Source organism: Quercus robur, chromosome 9 (genome assembly GCF_932294415.1).
Source record: "Quercus robur chromosome 9, dhQueRobu3.1, whole genome shotgun sequence".
Taxonomy (NCBI): domain Eukaryota; kingdom Viridiplantae; phylum Streptophyta; class Magnoliopsida; order Fagales; family Fagaceae; genus Quercus; species Quercus robur.
In genome coordinates this window covers 56,325,012-56,342,214 of record NC_065542.1, presented here as the reverse complement: position 1 = coordinate 56,342,214, position 17,203 = coordinate 56,325,012, and the positions used below count along the sequence as shown (strand labels likewise).

Sequence of the window (17,203 nt, the reverse complement as noted above, 5' to 3'; positions counted from 1 at the left end):
GACCCAGCCCCTTAAACAGATCATGGTACTTCACTTCGGCCCCAATTCCTTGGTCCACTAATACCCTTTTGACTATAAAACCATTTATACGAGCAGAAACTACAAGCGCATCATCATGGGGCTAAGTTGTTCCCTCCAAATCCTCATTATTAAACGCAATCGGCTCCCGGGCATACTTTATTCTCCTCCCCGGTGGTTATTCTTCTTGGTGGTTTTCTGCTGACACCATGGTCAACACCCCTCTTCTTCGAGTCACCGAGGTACCCATAGAGGCTGCATGTATAACTTCTATCACACCCAACGGGGGTGGGAGAGTGTTTCCCCGAGGTCTTGTAGTTTGTCGTTTCATCACTTCTAGATTCCAGGACGAACTCTTTCAAATGCCCTAATTTTACCTACACCAAATGGTCTTTTAAACTCCTACATTGCTTGATAGTGTGCCCCTTGTCCTGGTGGTAAGTACAATACAAATTCTAATTTCTCCTTGACGGGTCACCCCCCGTCTTACTTGGCCATCAGAAGTATGGCTCATTCTTTATTCGCTCCAGAATCTTGTGTACGGGTTCCTTAAACATCACATTGACTTCCCCTGCCTGCGCACTAGGCTCTTGGATTCTTAAATCCCTCCTAGGCCTCAGTTGAAAACCCTCTTGCCAAGACTCCTTTGAGCACTGCGACGTGACCGGTGCCTTCCCTTTACCCTGCTGTCGAATATCTTTTAACCTTTTGTACTCCTCGATACGCCTCATAAGTTGCCTCATATCCTCGGGGGGTCTCATCGTCAACAACTCTTGCAACTCTAAATCCTCGGGTAAACCCAATCTAAAAGTGCTTGTAGCAACTTTTTTGTTATCCCCTCCAATCTCGTTGTACAATTCCTAGTACCAACTAGCGTAACTCCGAAGAGTCTAGCCTGCCCCCATCTTCATAGAAAGCAGTGCGTCTACCAACTGTGGTACCCAACTACAAGTCATAAACCGGACCCCGAATTCCCAAATTAACTCACCAAAACTGTGAATCGAGCCCTTCCTTAGCCCATTGAACCATCTTAGAGCAGTGGACCTGAGACTCGAGGGGAACACCTTACACATTAATGCATCATTTTGATTGTGCAAAGACATCATTTGAATGTAATGACTTACATGCTCAACAAGATCTGTTTTCCCATCATAAGAAATAAACGGGGGTCTAGTAAACCTGCTTGGCATCAGTGCTCATTCTATCTCTTTTGAGAATGGTGATTAGGCCGCTCTACGCAACGCTCGGCTCATGGCGTCCAATGCGGCATTCTGTGGCCTATGCCGCTCAGGGGAAGCCAAATCTTTGTTGAGGTAGTCCCTTGACCTTTCCCTAGACCAATGGGATCAGACTAGCGGGATGCTTTTCCTCAACTACCCCCCGCACCTACTGATCCTTCAGCCTGCTCATCATAGTTCCTTCTTCAACGTCTACCTCGTACAAGGTAACTTCCTACTCATAGAGATAAACACATCCTTCATGGAGGCTTTTCGATTTATTGAAAACTTAATTTATACCCTTTATTCAGGTATTTCTTGCCGTAGCCTTGATCCTAGGAGATGGTCTATATAATTTTCTCAAGGTTCTATGTCAAACCATTGTAGGCTTGTCTCATCAGCTCTGGTACAAAGATGTGAGCTCTGGTCTCCCTATTGCAGACCATTCTTTTCTTGTAAGTTCTCAGCTCTCATATGATGACAAACGCCGAACCCAACTCTTTCTCAAAGATCAAATTCCAACATTGTTTGCCATCGGAGGCTATATTGCTATTGCTACAATCGCTATGGCCATTCTTCCACATATCTTTCACCAACTCAAATGGTATCACATATTGGTCATCTACATATTCGCACCCACATTGGCTTTCTGTAATGCGTATGGTTGTGGGCTCACTGATTGGTCCCTTAGATCCACACATATGGAAAGCTTTCCATCTTTATCATTGGAGCATGGGCAGTTGCCTCACATGGTGGACTTCTTGCAAGCCTAACTGCTTGTGGAGTAATGATGAACACTGTCTCAACAGCCTCTGACTTAATGCAGGATTTCAAGACTGGCTACTTGACGCTGGCTTCACCCCTTTCTATGTTTGTGAGCCAAATAATCGGCACAGGCACAGCAATGGGCTATGCGATTTTCCTTTGTGTTTTGGCTATTTTACAAGGCCTTCGATGACCTTGGGCAACCTGGAAGTCAATACCCTTCTCCTTATGCTGTTGTGTACTACAACATGGCTTTTGTTCGAGATATATTAAACATATTAGCCCAATGTAATAGGCCAAAGCCCAGTCCTACTTGTACTAGTTGTCTAGGGTTTAGTCGCCTATATATACTTATGTTAGGATTCATTGTAACACAGGTTATTGCACTACATTCTTGCATAATAAAGATGTAACCCTTAAGGGATTCCTCTGTGGATGTAGGCCAACAAGGCTGAACCACGTAATCCTCATGTTCTTGATGTTCCCATTCTTCTTTTGCATCCACTTTAGCGTACACAACATGGTATAACACGTCGCATTGTTACTAATATATTTAACATGGTGTCAGGGCTTCTCAAGTCTACCAAAGAACTGCCTTCTACCCTGTTATGTGTTCTTCGGTGGAGCCACTATGATCAATTTGATTAGAGATTTAGCGGGTAAGAAGTGGGCAAGGTTCATTCCAGTTCCAATGGCAATGGCAATACCTTTCTATTTAGGATCATATTTTGCCATTGATATGTGTTGGAAGCATAATCTTGTTTGTGTGGGGGAAAATAAACCAGGCCAAGGCAGATGCTCTAGCTCCTGCAGTAGCTTCTTGTTTAATATGTGGGGATGGGATATGGACTTTGCCTGCTTCTATTTTTGCTCTAGCTGGGGTTAAGCCACCAATTTGTATGAAGTTTCTGTCAAGAGGGAATAATGCTAAGGTTGACAAATTCTTAGGATCATAGGGCTCAGGTAGCTTAGGAGAAATGGATGCGAAGTCTTTATTGGTTGGTGCATCCAATCCAAGGACTTGCAAAATATCCCTTCTTCTTCTTATTATTATTTGCTTTGGTTGGCGTGGAGACAAGGTTAGAACTAGCAACGTAACCATAAATCTGACCATAAAATTATGTATGTTTGTAAAACATTAAAGTGCTTATTGGGTAAATCACATGCATGTTTGTGCAAATAGGCTTTCCTTTAATTTTACCAATCTTTTACTTGATAATGGCTAAATGACACTCCAAAGTCTTAACACTATTATATTTCCAATGGAGTCAACATCCTATTTATTTAAATTAGGTTCGTATGGGCCAAGCATGAGGTGTTTTGGGTAGCTTGTGTAACCCGAACGTAAATTTGGGTCTGGGAGTATGCTAGCCAGATTAAAAAAAAAATGAAGTCACCGCTTAGCTTTACAATCCAACAACCGACTTAAAGTCATAATCAAGATTCATTAAATATTCTTAATCTCGCCATTCTGAGTAGCGTATCCTGCTCCCATGGCTAGATTGTTTAACAGTGGATCCTTATATCAGTTGTTGAAGTTACTAGCCACAGGTCTAATGCAACATCAATAGTATGCCTAGGGATTCTGCAAATCATTGAGCCACTCTGTCATGGCTGATGTGATAACCTTGTGTCAGTCAGATATGATGCAAATGACTAAACGGGGTATTATCTCTCGAATCGTCTCCCTGAGGCAAGCTAAATTCATTGAAGTAAAAGTGCAGTCCCAATACACAGGATGGTATTGAAACAGCTAAAAACTTGAACAAACGCTCAGATAAAAAGGAAAAAAACAAAACAAAAAAAAAAATTAAAAATCTAAAATTGACTTTTTAATAGTACAAATGTATATAAGCAAAACTTTATTGCATAGCTAATGACCCATATATTACGTAATTAATGTTAATAGAATATTGTTATCTAAAGCAACTGACTATGCCTAATTGTTGAAATAAAATTGTTGGTTGAAATGGCAATAAATAATTACATCTAGCAACAAGCCAAGTACCTACTAGCTACTGCACAATTTGGAAACTCTTCTTTTAGAGAGGAGAAAAAGCCTCTTATAAGCCCAATCAGCCTGAACACCAAAGCATTTAGTACAATAAAATATGGAAAGCAAAATATTATTCAAACAATAACCATCCATCTCTTTCCCATGGATAGTTTGACGTGCATATGGAAAGCAAAATATTAATCAACCATAGACAACTAATAATAATGAAAATTAGTATAGTAGAAGATCATGCAGACCGAGAACAGAGGACTTAATCTTCATTTAAAACATGCTACTAAATCCAAAAAGAATGTGTTGAAGCAACAAGCAAAAAATTCAAAAGATAGGAATTCATGGAAGCATTTGAAATAGATAGGAACATAGTAACTTAAGCATTTGCCAATCTCCAGTCAAAGGATCCAAAAGGTGCTCCAAATAATAATATTGACATTGCTTTGACTTCCTTGTAGATGTAGTAATCCTTATGATTGGGAGATGAAGATGATTATTCGCGAGAAAAGTTGATAATTAAGATTTTAGGAGCTACGTGACATTGGGTTGGCACTTGACTTGGCAGAGTAGTAGTCTAGTCAAGGACAAGGAGACAGCTGAAAAACAAAGAGACCTTTAATCCAAGGCCATTTAATTAGGAGTAATTAGTGTGTTAAAATTGTTGAAATAACCATCTCTTCCCATCCTTGCAATCAATCATCCTTTTTTTTCTTTTTTCTTTTTTCTTTTTTCTTTTTTTTCATACAAACCCATGGTCTGCTTTCCTATGTCTCAAGGCCGATCCCACCAACTCTGTACAAATCTCACTAGCTCACTGCCTCTCTCTTCTTCAAACAGTACCTTTTTGTGTTTATCAAAATCTCTGTTTTGTCTTTTACTTGGTCTCCGGCCCCCTGCCTTCTTTTCCTCCCTAATCGTATTTTGTTATCAGACTTCAGGCTCAACAAAAAACAGCACTCGACTCTTTTTGGCTCAAGGCAAACCTGAGTTCCACGTGGCATTTTTAATTCTAAATTGCAGATCATTGGATGCCACCATGGCACACTCTTTTATGGAACTCGATTTTTATAAACTTGAATTACTTGTAGAACTCGAGTTTCTTAAACTCAAATTTTAAAAGAATGGCATTCTCCTAAATATTTCACAAACAGTGTATATTGCTACATATTTTGAGAAATAGTGCTATTTGGCCATGGAATGGAATGGCATAAATATCCTACAACAGAACATGAATAATGATACTATAAGAAAGAAGAGATTATTGGAGATTTAGAACCCGTTTGGTAATGTTGTTCTGTAATGTTATTTAAGTGTTGTAGAAATATGTGTAGATAAAAAAATGCTATGGAAATACGTATTGTGTTATTTAAACAACGAAAATCGTTGTTTAAACAACACAATCAAACAACCCCTTACTATTAGCTGTTAAATGGTTATCATAACTCATAAAAGCTGAGAAAGCATACAAGCATTTTTGCTATCACTTTGGTTTAGCTACACTGAATCTACATTTGCATTGAATTTTCCAAATCAAAGAGGCTTTCCACAAGGATAACGACCCTTCGGTCTCTAGACTATAGAGTCAGTCTAGAACTATACAACATGTGATTTTTAATATTTTGAAAACCAAAGTCAATGTGATTCTAAAACGTCTACCAATTTAATTGTTTAAATGTGCATTGTGCAAGTGTGTGTTGTGTCCCACATTGGATATTTATACTGAATCTGCATCTGCATTGAATTTTCCAAATCAAAGAGGTTTTCCACAAGGATAATGACCTTTTGGTGTCTAGACTTTAGAGTTTAGAACTATAGAACTTGTCATTTTTAATATTTTGAAAACCAAAGTCAATGTAATTCTAAAACAATGTCTATCGATTTAATTGTTTAAATGTGCATTAAGGAGAAGACCAGCGCCACCCTAGTAGATACACAAACCTAAAAGCGAAAATCAAACTGCTCATCAAAGATCTAGTCTAGTTGGCACTGCCAAGAAAAAATCAAACTAAGTTCCTAATCAAAGAAAGGCTATGAAGGAGAAGATCGATTGGTTTTACTACAATAGATAAAACCAAAGTCAATGTGATTCTAAAACGATGTCTATCGATTTAATGGTTCAAATGTGCATTGTGCAAGTGCATGTTGTGTCCCACATTGGATATTTATAAAATGGATCTTGAGTTTATAAATAATCACATAGAACCCCAATTACATAAATTTAATTTATTAAATAAATGGATCTAACCTGCGCGATGCACAGGATAGTTAAATAAAAATTAAAAGTATTTGTTTTGCTTTAAAAATCTATGACTTGACTTATAAAAAATGTAAAACTTAAAAATGAATGAAAATAAGTAATTTTTTATTCAATATAATGGTTTAGGAAAATTCTTTTTCTTACGTATCATTGATACCATATAATACATACATATATTAATAATAAATTAATATTCTGTTTTTTATTGTTTGATTGGAGTAATATAATAATAATAATAATAATCAAGTTTGTGAAAGTCATTAATAAATTGTATGTAGAATATTGAAACAAAACCTACAGATAACAATGATAATAAGAATCTTACATTGATAATAGTTTTTAAGTTGTTTTATATTTTAGCATTGTTTTATTATATATAATGCTTGCTTTTTCTTTTCTTTTCTTTTTTTTTTTCTTTTTTGAAGGGATATATAATGTTTGCTTTATCCATGTAAAACTAAAAGGGGCATCCTTTTTACACAAACCATCAGACATGACAATTCAATAATATAAAATAGATGTATGTCAGAAGGATAGTAACTTTTGACTTTTTAATGCAATTTGTATTTATTTTATGAAAGAGGCCTGTTGCTCTTTGTTTGCCTATCACTTTTAAATCAAAGTAATCCCACGTGCTCTCTCAAAAAAAAAAAAAAATTTATCCCACGTGATGTGTCGACTATTATAGGTCTTAATAAAGTTTTACAGTCCTTCCTATCAAAAAAGAGAAAAACAAGTTCTCCCACGTGATTGTGGGAGAATAGGTGTACAATAAATATATATATATATATATATATGTTTTAATTGTACATTTAAGTACAATAGAATGTAGACAATAGTTTTTTTTTTTTTTTTTAGAAACGGATGCAGACAATAGTTGATTATGTAGTGAGTAAACAACGTTTATGTTTCAAAGTTCAAACTCTAAATTTATATTTCATATAATTTAATTTATAAGAATATTAAATAAATAATTTTTTAATATAGAGACGGCCCTGCATACTTGTCACTTGACTTGTGGATCACCTGTGCTTCCTTCAATCACGCATCTTGTAGTGGCCGGCAAAAAATCCCTATTTTATTCATACGCACGCACAGGCACAGCACAGCATTCCATTCCAATCTTTTAGGGTAGGATGTGACTTTTATCTTATCTTCAATTTCATCATATGTATTTATAGTCTAAGTTTTTCAAGAGATTATTTTAACTTCTTTTTTACTAAATTTAAATATATTGAATTTAATATTATTTGTATTGTATATACAGTTACGAGTTTGAATTTAACCAAAATTCCTAAAGCATACCATTGCATTTAAATAATTGTACCTAAATCCAAAAAAATGTTTTTGCTTTTATATCAATAAAACAATTCAATGGCATTAAATGGCTGTATGATGGCTAGATGCCAAAGTCTACTCCGTTGATTAAAGTTTGATCATTACTACAATGACTTTTGCACACATTATCTTATGCAAATTTCAATTTAGCATGAAATGAAGAAGCTAATATCACAGCCGGAAACTTCAAAAACATTCACAGCCATCAACTTTAAAAACATTCATATCAGAATGTGTAAAATTTATTGTCTATTTTAGATAAGAACCTATTTTTTTTATTTTACACACAAACTTTTCCAAAGCTCCAATATCAGAATACGTATTCTGCACTAAATTTTATTACAATATTATATTTTAATTTGTCTTTTTTTTTTTTCTTTATTCCATATTCTCCCTTCCCCTCTGCCAAACAACGTCAGTCATCACCAAACAACATCAGCTAATGAATCCAACCAAAACAACCTAATCAATGATGCCCATTTGATAGTCACAATATCAAACCCCATTTGTTTAGCTAACAAAACAAAAATTTCACAACAATAAATCAATCAAAAGTAATGCTACTGAAATTGAAAATTAGACTTAGACTTAAACAAATTTATCAACATTGCCCAGTAAAGACACAAAGTCAAGGAGCACAACAACTTGAGGAGAATATCGGCACTGCCCTAATAGATACACAAACCCAAAAGAAAAAATCAAACTGCTCATCAAAAATCTAGTCTAGTTAGCGCTACCAAGAAAAAATCAAACTGAGTTCCTAACCGGAGAAAGGCTTTGAAGGAGAAGATCAATTAGGAGGGAAGCTCTGGAGAGAGAGAGAAAGATGAGAGATGACTGGGGAAAGAGAGTAGCGGTTTGAGAGAGAATGAAATAATATAAAAAACTTGAAAACTAATAAAACTAGTCGCTAACCCGTGCGATGCATGGGAAAGTTAGTGTATAAAGATATAAACTGTTCTTTTTCTCTTCCTCTTTGATTGTACGTTAGAATTTCAGTCTTATAGTTTCCTATCTTTGATATGAAACATTAAATTACGTAATAAAAAATAGAAATCAAACTTAATTAAGTTTAAAATAAAATGAAGAATTAAATCTTTAACATTCTCAATTATCCATAAAATGTATGAAACACAAATTTAAAGAACTACTTAATCAATATTTCAAATAAATTGAAAAAAAAAAAAAAAACTTTAAAAAGTGTTTTTTTGTATCTTCTTCGTTTGTTGCTTTGTAATAGTCACTGAATATGTCCTTTTGTTTTCCTTAGTACAAATGTTGGTGTGAGTTGCACATTGCTTTGAACATCAACTTTTTGAAACTTTGTAGAATTACCACCTTGTTCACTTGATAAGTTGCTACTACATTCATTTAAAGTATCACTGATGTAAGCCTGACAATAAAACAGGTTAATAAATGTATTACAACATAAACAAAATAAATATCTATTTTGTAATTTTGCTATATTAAAAAATACATACTTTTGACATTTTATCAAGCTAAATTGCTTTGTCAGTATTTTCAAAAGATTCAAAAACTTTTTTGACAATGTAGAATTCTCATCCATATTTAAGATTATAGTCATTTAGTTGTATTTGGAAAACAAATTCTATTCCATTCAGATTCTCTATTTGCACAGGAAGGACGACTTCTTCGAGCACCTAACAAAAGTAATATTTTTCAAATTGTACACTCAAGTAAAACTTGGACAAAGATGTTCTACTGAAAAAAAAAAAAAAAAAACAAAAACAAAAAAAAAAAAAAATTGTTCATAGCAATAAACAAAAGTTCTACTAATCCATATGTCCTATGGATGTCTCATAATGAGGTATGTACAAACTTTTTTGTTGATTGGAAGTAAAATTAATGATGAATGCTGACTATTTTGAAGGATAAAATGCTATACATAATGGTCGGAAGCTAAACTGATTTAGTGATTGTGAAAATTTCGCAGATATTTGACAGATTCACCAATAAATTATAAATCATTCCTTGGAAGTTGACTGTATCAATAACATGTGTGCTCAGTTCTTTGCTGCAACAATATTTAAAGAGAAGGCCAATAATATTTGATTGAAAAGTTCCATCTTTTTTCAATAGTTTTGACAGAGATTCAAAATCCCAATAGTGAAACCCTTTTTGGACAACCTTCAAGAAGGTTTTGTGATGGCCAACTATCATATATTTTATATATAAGTAGGCTAGAAAATTTATAAAAAAAAAAAAATAGAGGAAAGTAGCAAACTTTGGTGGTGGCGTTGATAAAAGACAAAGATTGAGGGGGTGGAGTATAGCACGCAATTGAGAGAGAATGAGCAGCGATCAATCTAACAATCTGTATGAATTTAAAGCAATATATTTATTCAGCAATCTAGCCATAAGAATCCAATTTTCAGCCAACATTCAGCCAACAGAAAGACTCTTCCTCCAACCTGAAATAAACCAAGAAATCAACTGTGAAATCGGCTTAAAGAACCCCATAAACCCAGACTAAACCCAGGTACTCAACTCAGTGATGCTCAAGCACCCAAGGTTCTCTAACCTCATGGTCCGTGACTCTAGTGGCTGAGAACACAGGCACCGCATTGAGAGACAAAGAGGGAGAGGAGGTATTTTGGCCAGAGTCAAGTACATCTCCTGGAGCGAAGCACCCAGGATTGGCCTGAGGCAAGCTGTCGAGTACCTTCTCTCCCTCTTGATCTCTTGACTTCTCGGTTTGTCGATCTCTTTTTCTCCCTCTGGATCTCACTTTCTCCCTCTCGATCTCAATTATTGATGGGTTAGGCAGTTAGGCAGGAGTGGGTAGTGGGGTTTCTCCTTCTTATTCTTTGGATGGTCCGTGTTCTACAGATGGGGGATGGACTTTTTTTTTTTTTTTTCATTAACGTTTTTTAATTAAGAAATAAATAGTTAAATATAAATTAAATATTCAATAGGGGGCAAAACGACATCATTTTTGGCCAAATTAATGGTAGTGATAGACAGAATATTAACGAAAGACTAAATTGAGAAAAATTGAAACTTAGATGAATAAAATGACAAAATGTAAACTTAAGATGACTGAAATAACAAATAGTAAAACTTAATAGGTGAATTTTACCTTTTAGCCTAATAAATACATGTCAAAATGTGATACACAAATTCAAAAAAAATGGGATAATATTTGTATTGGTTTTATAGACAAGCATTAAAGTCAATTCAGTCCCAACACACAACTTGCATTAGTTGACTGCCATCGGTCTAGCTTGGACGCTACCTCGTGTTCATACTTGATACGCTGGACCCATAACTTGTCCCCATAAATGTCGACTTTTTCTTCACGCTCGTCATCTTAATAAGAACAACAACCTCAATTGTTGGTCTCTAAAAGTTCCCAGTGAAATAATTCCATTATAAAGCACCACCACCAGCTTTATTTTAGACTCATTCACATACTTGAGAGTTGAGATTCTAACCCATAAAAAGGGAAAGAAGTTATGGGTAAAAATGAGAGGGAGGAGAATGGTTTTGATCCAGAAAATCACAACCAGGAGGAGGGGGAGAAGAAGAATCATCTGAAAGAAGAAGAGCTGTCAGTGGAGAGGATATTTGAGAACCAAGAGGTGCCATCATGGAGAAAGCAGCTGACAGTGAGAGCCTTTGTCGTGAGCTTTGTGTTGAGCATACTGTTCAGCATCATAGTTATGAAACTCAATCTCACCACAGGTATTATACCTTCTCTCAATGTCTCTGCTGGACTCTTGGGCTTCTTCTTCGTCAAGACTTGGACCAAGTTACTTCACAAGTCTGGCCTTTTGAGACAGCCCTTTACAAGGCAAGAAAACACTGTTATCCAGACCTGTGTTGTTGCCTCCTCCGGAATCGCCTTTAGTGGTATGCTTTCTTTTCTTTTACCCTTCACAACTACTCTACTTTCTTGTTTTGATATTATTTCTGACATAAATTAAATGGATTATTTAGACGTCGGGTTTTTGTGTGATGGCAATGCCTCTTTCACTAAAACTGACACTTAACCGGTTTTAGTCGAAAATCAGTCATTAAGAAAGAAAAAATATAGAGTAGGGTAGGAATTTTGATTTGTTCATTGAATAATACGAGTTAAATAAATTTTAAGTAACGAAGGGTTTTGAGAATATGTGTGGGCAAAACCATTGAATTAACAAATTTATTGCACACTTGATCTATGGCTAAAATCCTTGAATCAGATTATATTCTTCTTCCCCATTTATTTTTATTTTTTCCTTTTTAATTTTGACATATCTATATACTAAGCATAAATCTGACTTTTACTTTGTTAGTCATAGTGACCGCCAATTGCCAAAGAGCTTGTCATCTATAGTGTTTGAGAATTATCAACATAGATTGAAAATACAACTATCTTCCTTTTTATGAGTCAAACATTTTTTTGCCTCACTTTTCATACTTATCAGTATCAGGAATCTCTGGACGGCGTTAGAGACTCACATATCACTGATTTTTGGACATATTTTGATTTTATATAATTAAGGAGTCAAAAAAATCGGCTTCCACTTTTTTAAAAAATTGATGATTCCTAGGAAAAAACAAACGCATATCATCAAACCTTTCCTTTTCCACTCCTAAAAGAGAATATTTCAGTGGGTCTAATTATAGCTACAAAATTTGTTGTAGCCTTTCGCTACAAACTCACTCAATAAAATAAATATTACGGTATATTTTTGAAAATCTAACCATTGAATTGCATATTCTTTATACTTTTAATACACATGTCAAATTTTGTGTCAATCGGATATTATTTATTATATAATCTATAAATTTATATTTTATGCATAATTTTAAATTATAAAAACTAGTAATTTAAAAATTTATTGATGACATAGCTATTGACCTTTAAGTTTTTTGAAATTTTGCAAATATGGAGGATATAAGAAGAAGATGTAATCCAATGGTGAATTTGTCAAAATTCACCTCCAATAAAAAGATATTGAGTGAGTTTGTAGCTAAACTTTATCCTTAGTTTAATCAATGAAGTCTCTAATCATATAGCAAACCTCATTGTTTTAAATCTTATTATCTCATATAAAATATAAAGTCCATCCTAGCCAAAATATCTCTATTAGTTTTGATGAAGGGGAAAAAAAAGGTTCCACCCATCATAGTAATAAATATTGAAGTGTGCCAATGTGTTTCTATTAGTTTTGTTAAAAGGAAAGCAACTGAAAGTTTTATCTTATGTAATGTGCTACCCACATAGTATAGTATTATATAGAACAAGTGGCATGAAAGTCCTTTTTTTTTAATAAGCTCCATAATTGTCCGGTTTTATCTTGTCTCTTTTCATAGGATGATGCATGTGGACAGTGAAATTGCACATGCTTCCATAATCTTACCTCCAAATCATGCACAAAAAACTAAATTTTTTTGTAACTTAGAAGAAAGATTCTAGTTCACCCATAAACAAACAAATAAATAAAATAAGAAGAGCATATGGAAAAACTATGATAAAATGAGGGGAGAAAAAAATTTAAGTAGGAAAAAGCATGTAATCTTCCTTTGTACATATTCTTAAAAGGTTCATTGTTATCCGTAGGCCATTTTAGTCCTCATCTTGGTTCCCACTGACCATGATCTTGTATTTGTGGTTTGAGAGACAGGCAGAAGTTATTTGCTACTCTCTTTTTCTTTTTCTTTTTTTTTGGGTAAAATAACTGAATTGTATTAGAAAGCAAAACGACGTAATACAGTGGGCAATCCATACGCAAAGCTTTCCAAAATCTGGCAGCTCGGGAGGGGTTCACGACAAAGCCAGCAAAAGAGTTTGTCACTGCCCACTTACACAAGGCGTGAGCCAATACATCTCTGAGGACCCAAACAAAAATACAAGACTCAAAAGAATGTGAGAGATTGATTATATCCTAAATTAGGCCTTGCACTTTCCAGTTGGAGTGTGTACCTCCTAAAATAAAAAAGACAATAAAATTTTTTGAATCACCCTCAAAAATTACTCTGGGGAAGTACAAACATATTGCTCTTTTATAGTTGAAGAGCTTTGTAAGAAACACCTATCAATCTTTCATGACAAGTAGTTCATTCTAATACACTTTATTTCCCCTTTTGCATTTTTCATTTCCACATTAAGATGTGCTTTTTTTTAAGTCTTAACATGTAAAATATATCCTGCGCTAATCCAAATTATTTTTATAATATACAAAGAGCTGAAATTTTTAACTTCAGTGAAAGTGAGGGTGTAAATGAGGCTAGTTAAATATATCATTGGGATGTTTCAGCTTGGTTGAATTTTAAAAATAGTGGTTAACACCTTTAATCAAATCCCCACTTGCCCTTGCAAGTTTCATTTGAATAGGCTTGACAAATTTGAGCTTTTTTTTTGTGTCTGGCAGACCTGCATTATTTAGTAGCTTAGTACACATCTCAGCATAAATTTAATAAAGCCTAAGCTCAGTTGTTTTTCTGTGGCAACTGGTGGCCCCTTTTTCTATCATTGCATTAGAGTTCTCTGATCTTGCAAGTCCATAATCAACATAGGCACTCCAATTTTTTAAGTCCTAATACTTTCAACTTGGGTATTGTTTATCCAAAAATAAAAGTTGTCAATAACCTATGTAATATATGGTGACTCCTTAGATATATATGAGACTTAATTTTTCCTTCTATTTTTTTTCTTGTACAAAGATATATTTAACTTGTCTATATAACATCTGGAAAGTGGAGTGTTGCACCAAAACTCCAAGTTTTGTTGTGTGAAGTTTCTAAACATGTTTCATGATGAAAATATGACCCAATCTATACGATGAACAAAAATTATTTTGTATAATTTAGAATCAATAACATTTTTATCGAACTTGACTGTTCCTGGTAGACTGAAAATTCTATCTTTAAATTGATATGTACTGACAGGAGGTTTTGGAAGCTACCTCTTTGCAATGAGTGAACGTATAGCCAAACAATCAACAGATACACTTGACTTCAAAAAACTATCTTTGGGATGGATCATCGGCTTTCTCTTTATAGCCAGCTTTCTTGGACTCTTCTCAGTGGTGCCTCTTCGAAAGGTAAGCACAATATTTGTGCATGTTCAGTGAATGTACACTTTTCATTGATGGGGAAAAAAGAAAAACAACCTTGGAAATAAGTTCATTGAACACAAGTAAACTTTGTCATAGTGCTTATTTTTCTTCAATGATGTGGATTACGGTTGGTGTCAGATTATGATAATAGACTTCAGACTGACGTATCCAAGTGGTACTGCAACTGCTCATCTTATCAACAGCTTCCACACACCTCAAGGAGCCAAGCTAGCAAAGTAAGGCAGTGTGGCACTTAATGGCTTCTAGTTAAATGCGAAATGAAAATTTACAATATCTTTCTTCGATGATTCTACTTTTCCAGGAAACAAGTGAGAGAGTTGGGCAAATTTTTCACCTTCAGCTTTTTATGGGGTTTCTTTCAATGGTTCTATACTGCTGGAGATAATTGTGGGTTTGCAAGTTTTCCTTCATTAGGGCTTAAAGCATTTGATAACAGGTAAATCAATAGCTACCCTCCACTTTACTTTTAATAAAAAGTTCATTTTACTTTATGCAAAGAATAAATTGCATTAGTAGGCTTTTTGCTTCAACTAAGCCCTATTCTTTATGAATGTTTTGGCTAATACTAATTTGTGATTATCTGCAGATTTTTTTTTGATTTCTCTGCAACATATGTTGGTGTAGGAATGATTTGCCCCTATATTGTAAATATATCAGTTCTGCTTGGAGGGATTATTTCTTGGGGTCTGATGTGGCCCCTCATAGAAGATAGAAAAGGCGACTGGTATAGTGCAGACCTCGGCCCAGGCAGCTTCAGTGGTATTCAAGGTTACAGGGTAAATTCCCACTCAAAGAGACAATTTCATGAAGGCTTTTTTATTTATTGAAAAAATTAATTTATTATAGCTTTATACAGGTATTTATCGCTATAGCCATGATCCTGGGAGATGGTCTATATAACTTCATCAAGGTTCTAAGTCGAACCCTCTTAGGTTTGTTTCATCAGCTCCGGTATAAAGATGTGAGCTCTGAACTCCCTGTTGCAGACCATTCTTCTGATGTGAGCTCTCAGTCTCAGCTCTCATATGATGACAAGCGACGGACCCAACTCTTTCTCAAACATCAAATTCCAATAATGTTTGCCGTTGGAGGCTATGTCGCTATTGCTGCCATCTCTATGGCCACTCTTCCACATATCTTTCACCAACTGAAATGGTACTACATATTGGTCATCTATATATTCGCACCCGCATTGGCTTTCTGTAATGCATATGGTTGTGGGCTCACTGATTGGTCCCTTGCATCCACATACGGAAAGCTTGCCATCTTTACTATTGGAGCATGGGCGGGTGCCGCACATGGTGGAGTTCTTGCAGGCCTAGCAGCTTGTGGAGTAATGATGAACATTGTCTCGACAGCCTCTGACTTAATGCAGGATTTCAAGACTGGCTACTTGACACTGGCTTCACCCCGCTCTATGTTTGTGAGCCAAATAATCGGCACAGCAATGGGCTGTGTGATTTCCCCTTGTGTGTTTTGGCTATTTTACAAGGCCTTTGATGACCTTGGGCAACCTGGAAGTCAATACCCTGCTCCTAATGCTGTTGTGTTCCGCAACATGGTTTTGTTGGGGGTAAAGGGCTTCTCAAGTCTGCCAAAGAATTGCCTTCTACTCTGTTATGTGTTCTTTGGTGCAGCCATTCTGATCAATTTGATTAAAGATTTGGCGGGTAAGAAGTGGGGACGGTTCATTCCACTTCCAATGGCAATGGCAATACCTTTCTATATAGGATCATATTTTGCCATTGATATGTGTCTTGGAAGTTTAATATTGTTCGTGTGGGAAAAAATAAACAAGGCCAAGGCAGATGCTTTAGGACCTGCGGTAGCCTCTGGTTTGATATGTGGGGATGGGATATGGACTTTGCCTGCTTCTATCCTTGCTCTGGCTGGGGTTAAGCCACCAATTTGTATGAAGTTTCTGTCAAGAGGGAATAATGCTAAGGTTGATGCATTCTTAGGATCATAGGGCTAAGTTTAGTATACAAGAAATGAATGTGAAGTCAACCTGGTGCATCCAAGCACTTGTAAAATAACACTGAATTTTTTTTAGCTTTAATTTCTGGTGTGGAGACAAGAATAGGTATAGCAAAGCAGCCATAAATGTGATCATAAGATTATGTATGTTTTTACCAGATTTTATTACCAGGAAGGTAAATTTTTACTTCATCTCTTTTTCTCTCTCCCTTGCGGGCAGATGTGAATATTTTTTCTGAAATATTGGATTACTTGTTTTCTTTGCTGCTTACATATCCCTGTTTTTCCACCACGTCTCCCTAGGTGGCTTTGTCTTACAGAGAAAAATTTTAAACACTAATGTTATGGCTGGTACAGATTATGCTGTTAGTGTAACTGAGAATTGATATTTTGTGAAACTTCGTGGGGATGCATTTGCATCATCTCTCTAGGCAAAGATGAGAGTTGCTTGAAGAATTTGACAGTGTAAGAATTAGTTGAAGAATTTGACGGCTGGAAAATATAAATAGAGTAAAATATTGTTACGGATGACATG

General features: G+C 35.3%; 1 protein-coding gene and 1 pseudogene across 2 annotated transcripts in view; both read left to right on the top strand.

The window, feature by feature from the left end:
* Positions 1 to 16,860, top strand: part of LOC126699210 (probable metal-nicotianamine transporter YSL7) — a 63,206-nt gene extending 46,346 nt beyond the window's left edge. The window contains exons 2-7 of one of the 2 annotated variants that reach the window (XM_050396895.1): positions 11,206 to 11,476; positions 14,501 to 14,655; positions 14,809 to 14,906; positions 14,993 to 15,127; positions 15,278 to 15,467; positions 15,548 to 16,860. In XM_050396895.1, coding sequence (XP_050252852.1) covers positions 11,206 to 11,476; positions 14,501 to 14,655; positions 14,809 to 14,906; positions 14,993 to 15,127; positions 15,278 to 15,467; positions 15,548 to 16,660 — 1,962 coding nt within the window. In that variant the 3' untranslated portion in view covers positions 16,661 to 16,860. Of the gene's footprint in view, positions 1 to 11,205; positions 11,477 to 14,500; positions 14,656 to 14,808; positions 14,907 to 14,992; positions 15,128 to 15,277; positions 15,468 to 15,547 lie in introns of those variants that run through there. The other variant, XM_050396899.1, reaches the window with a different exon arrangement.
* Positions 1,538 to 2,779, top strand: LOC126699683 (probable metal-nicotianamine transporter YSL7; annotated as a pseudogene).
* Positions 16,861 to 17,203: the final 343 nt, after the last annotated feature.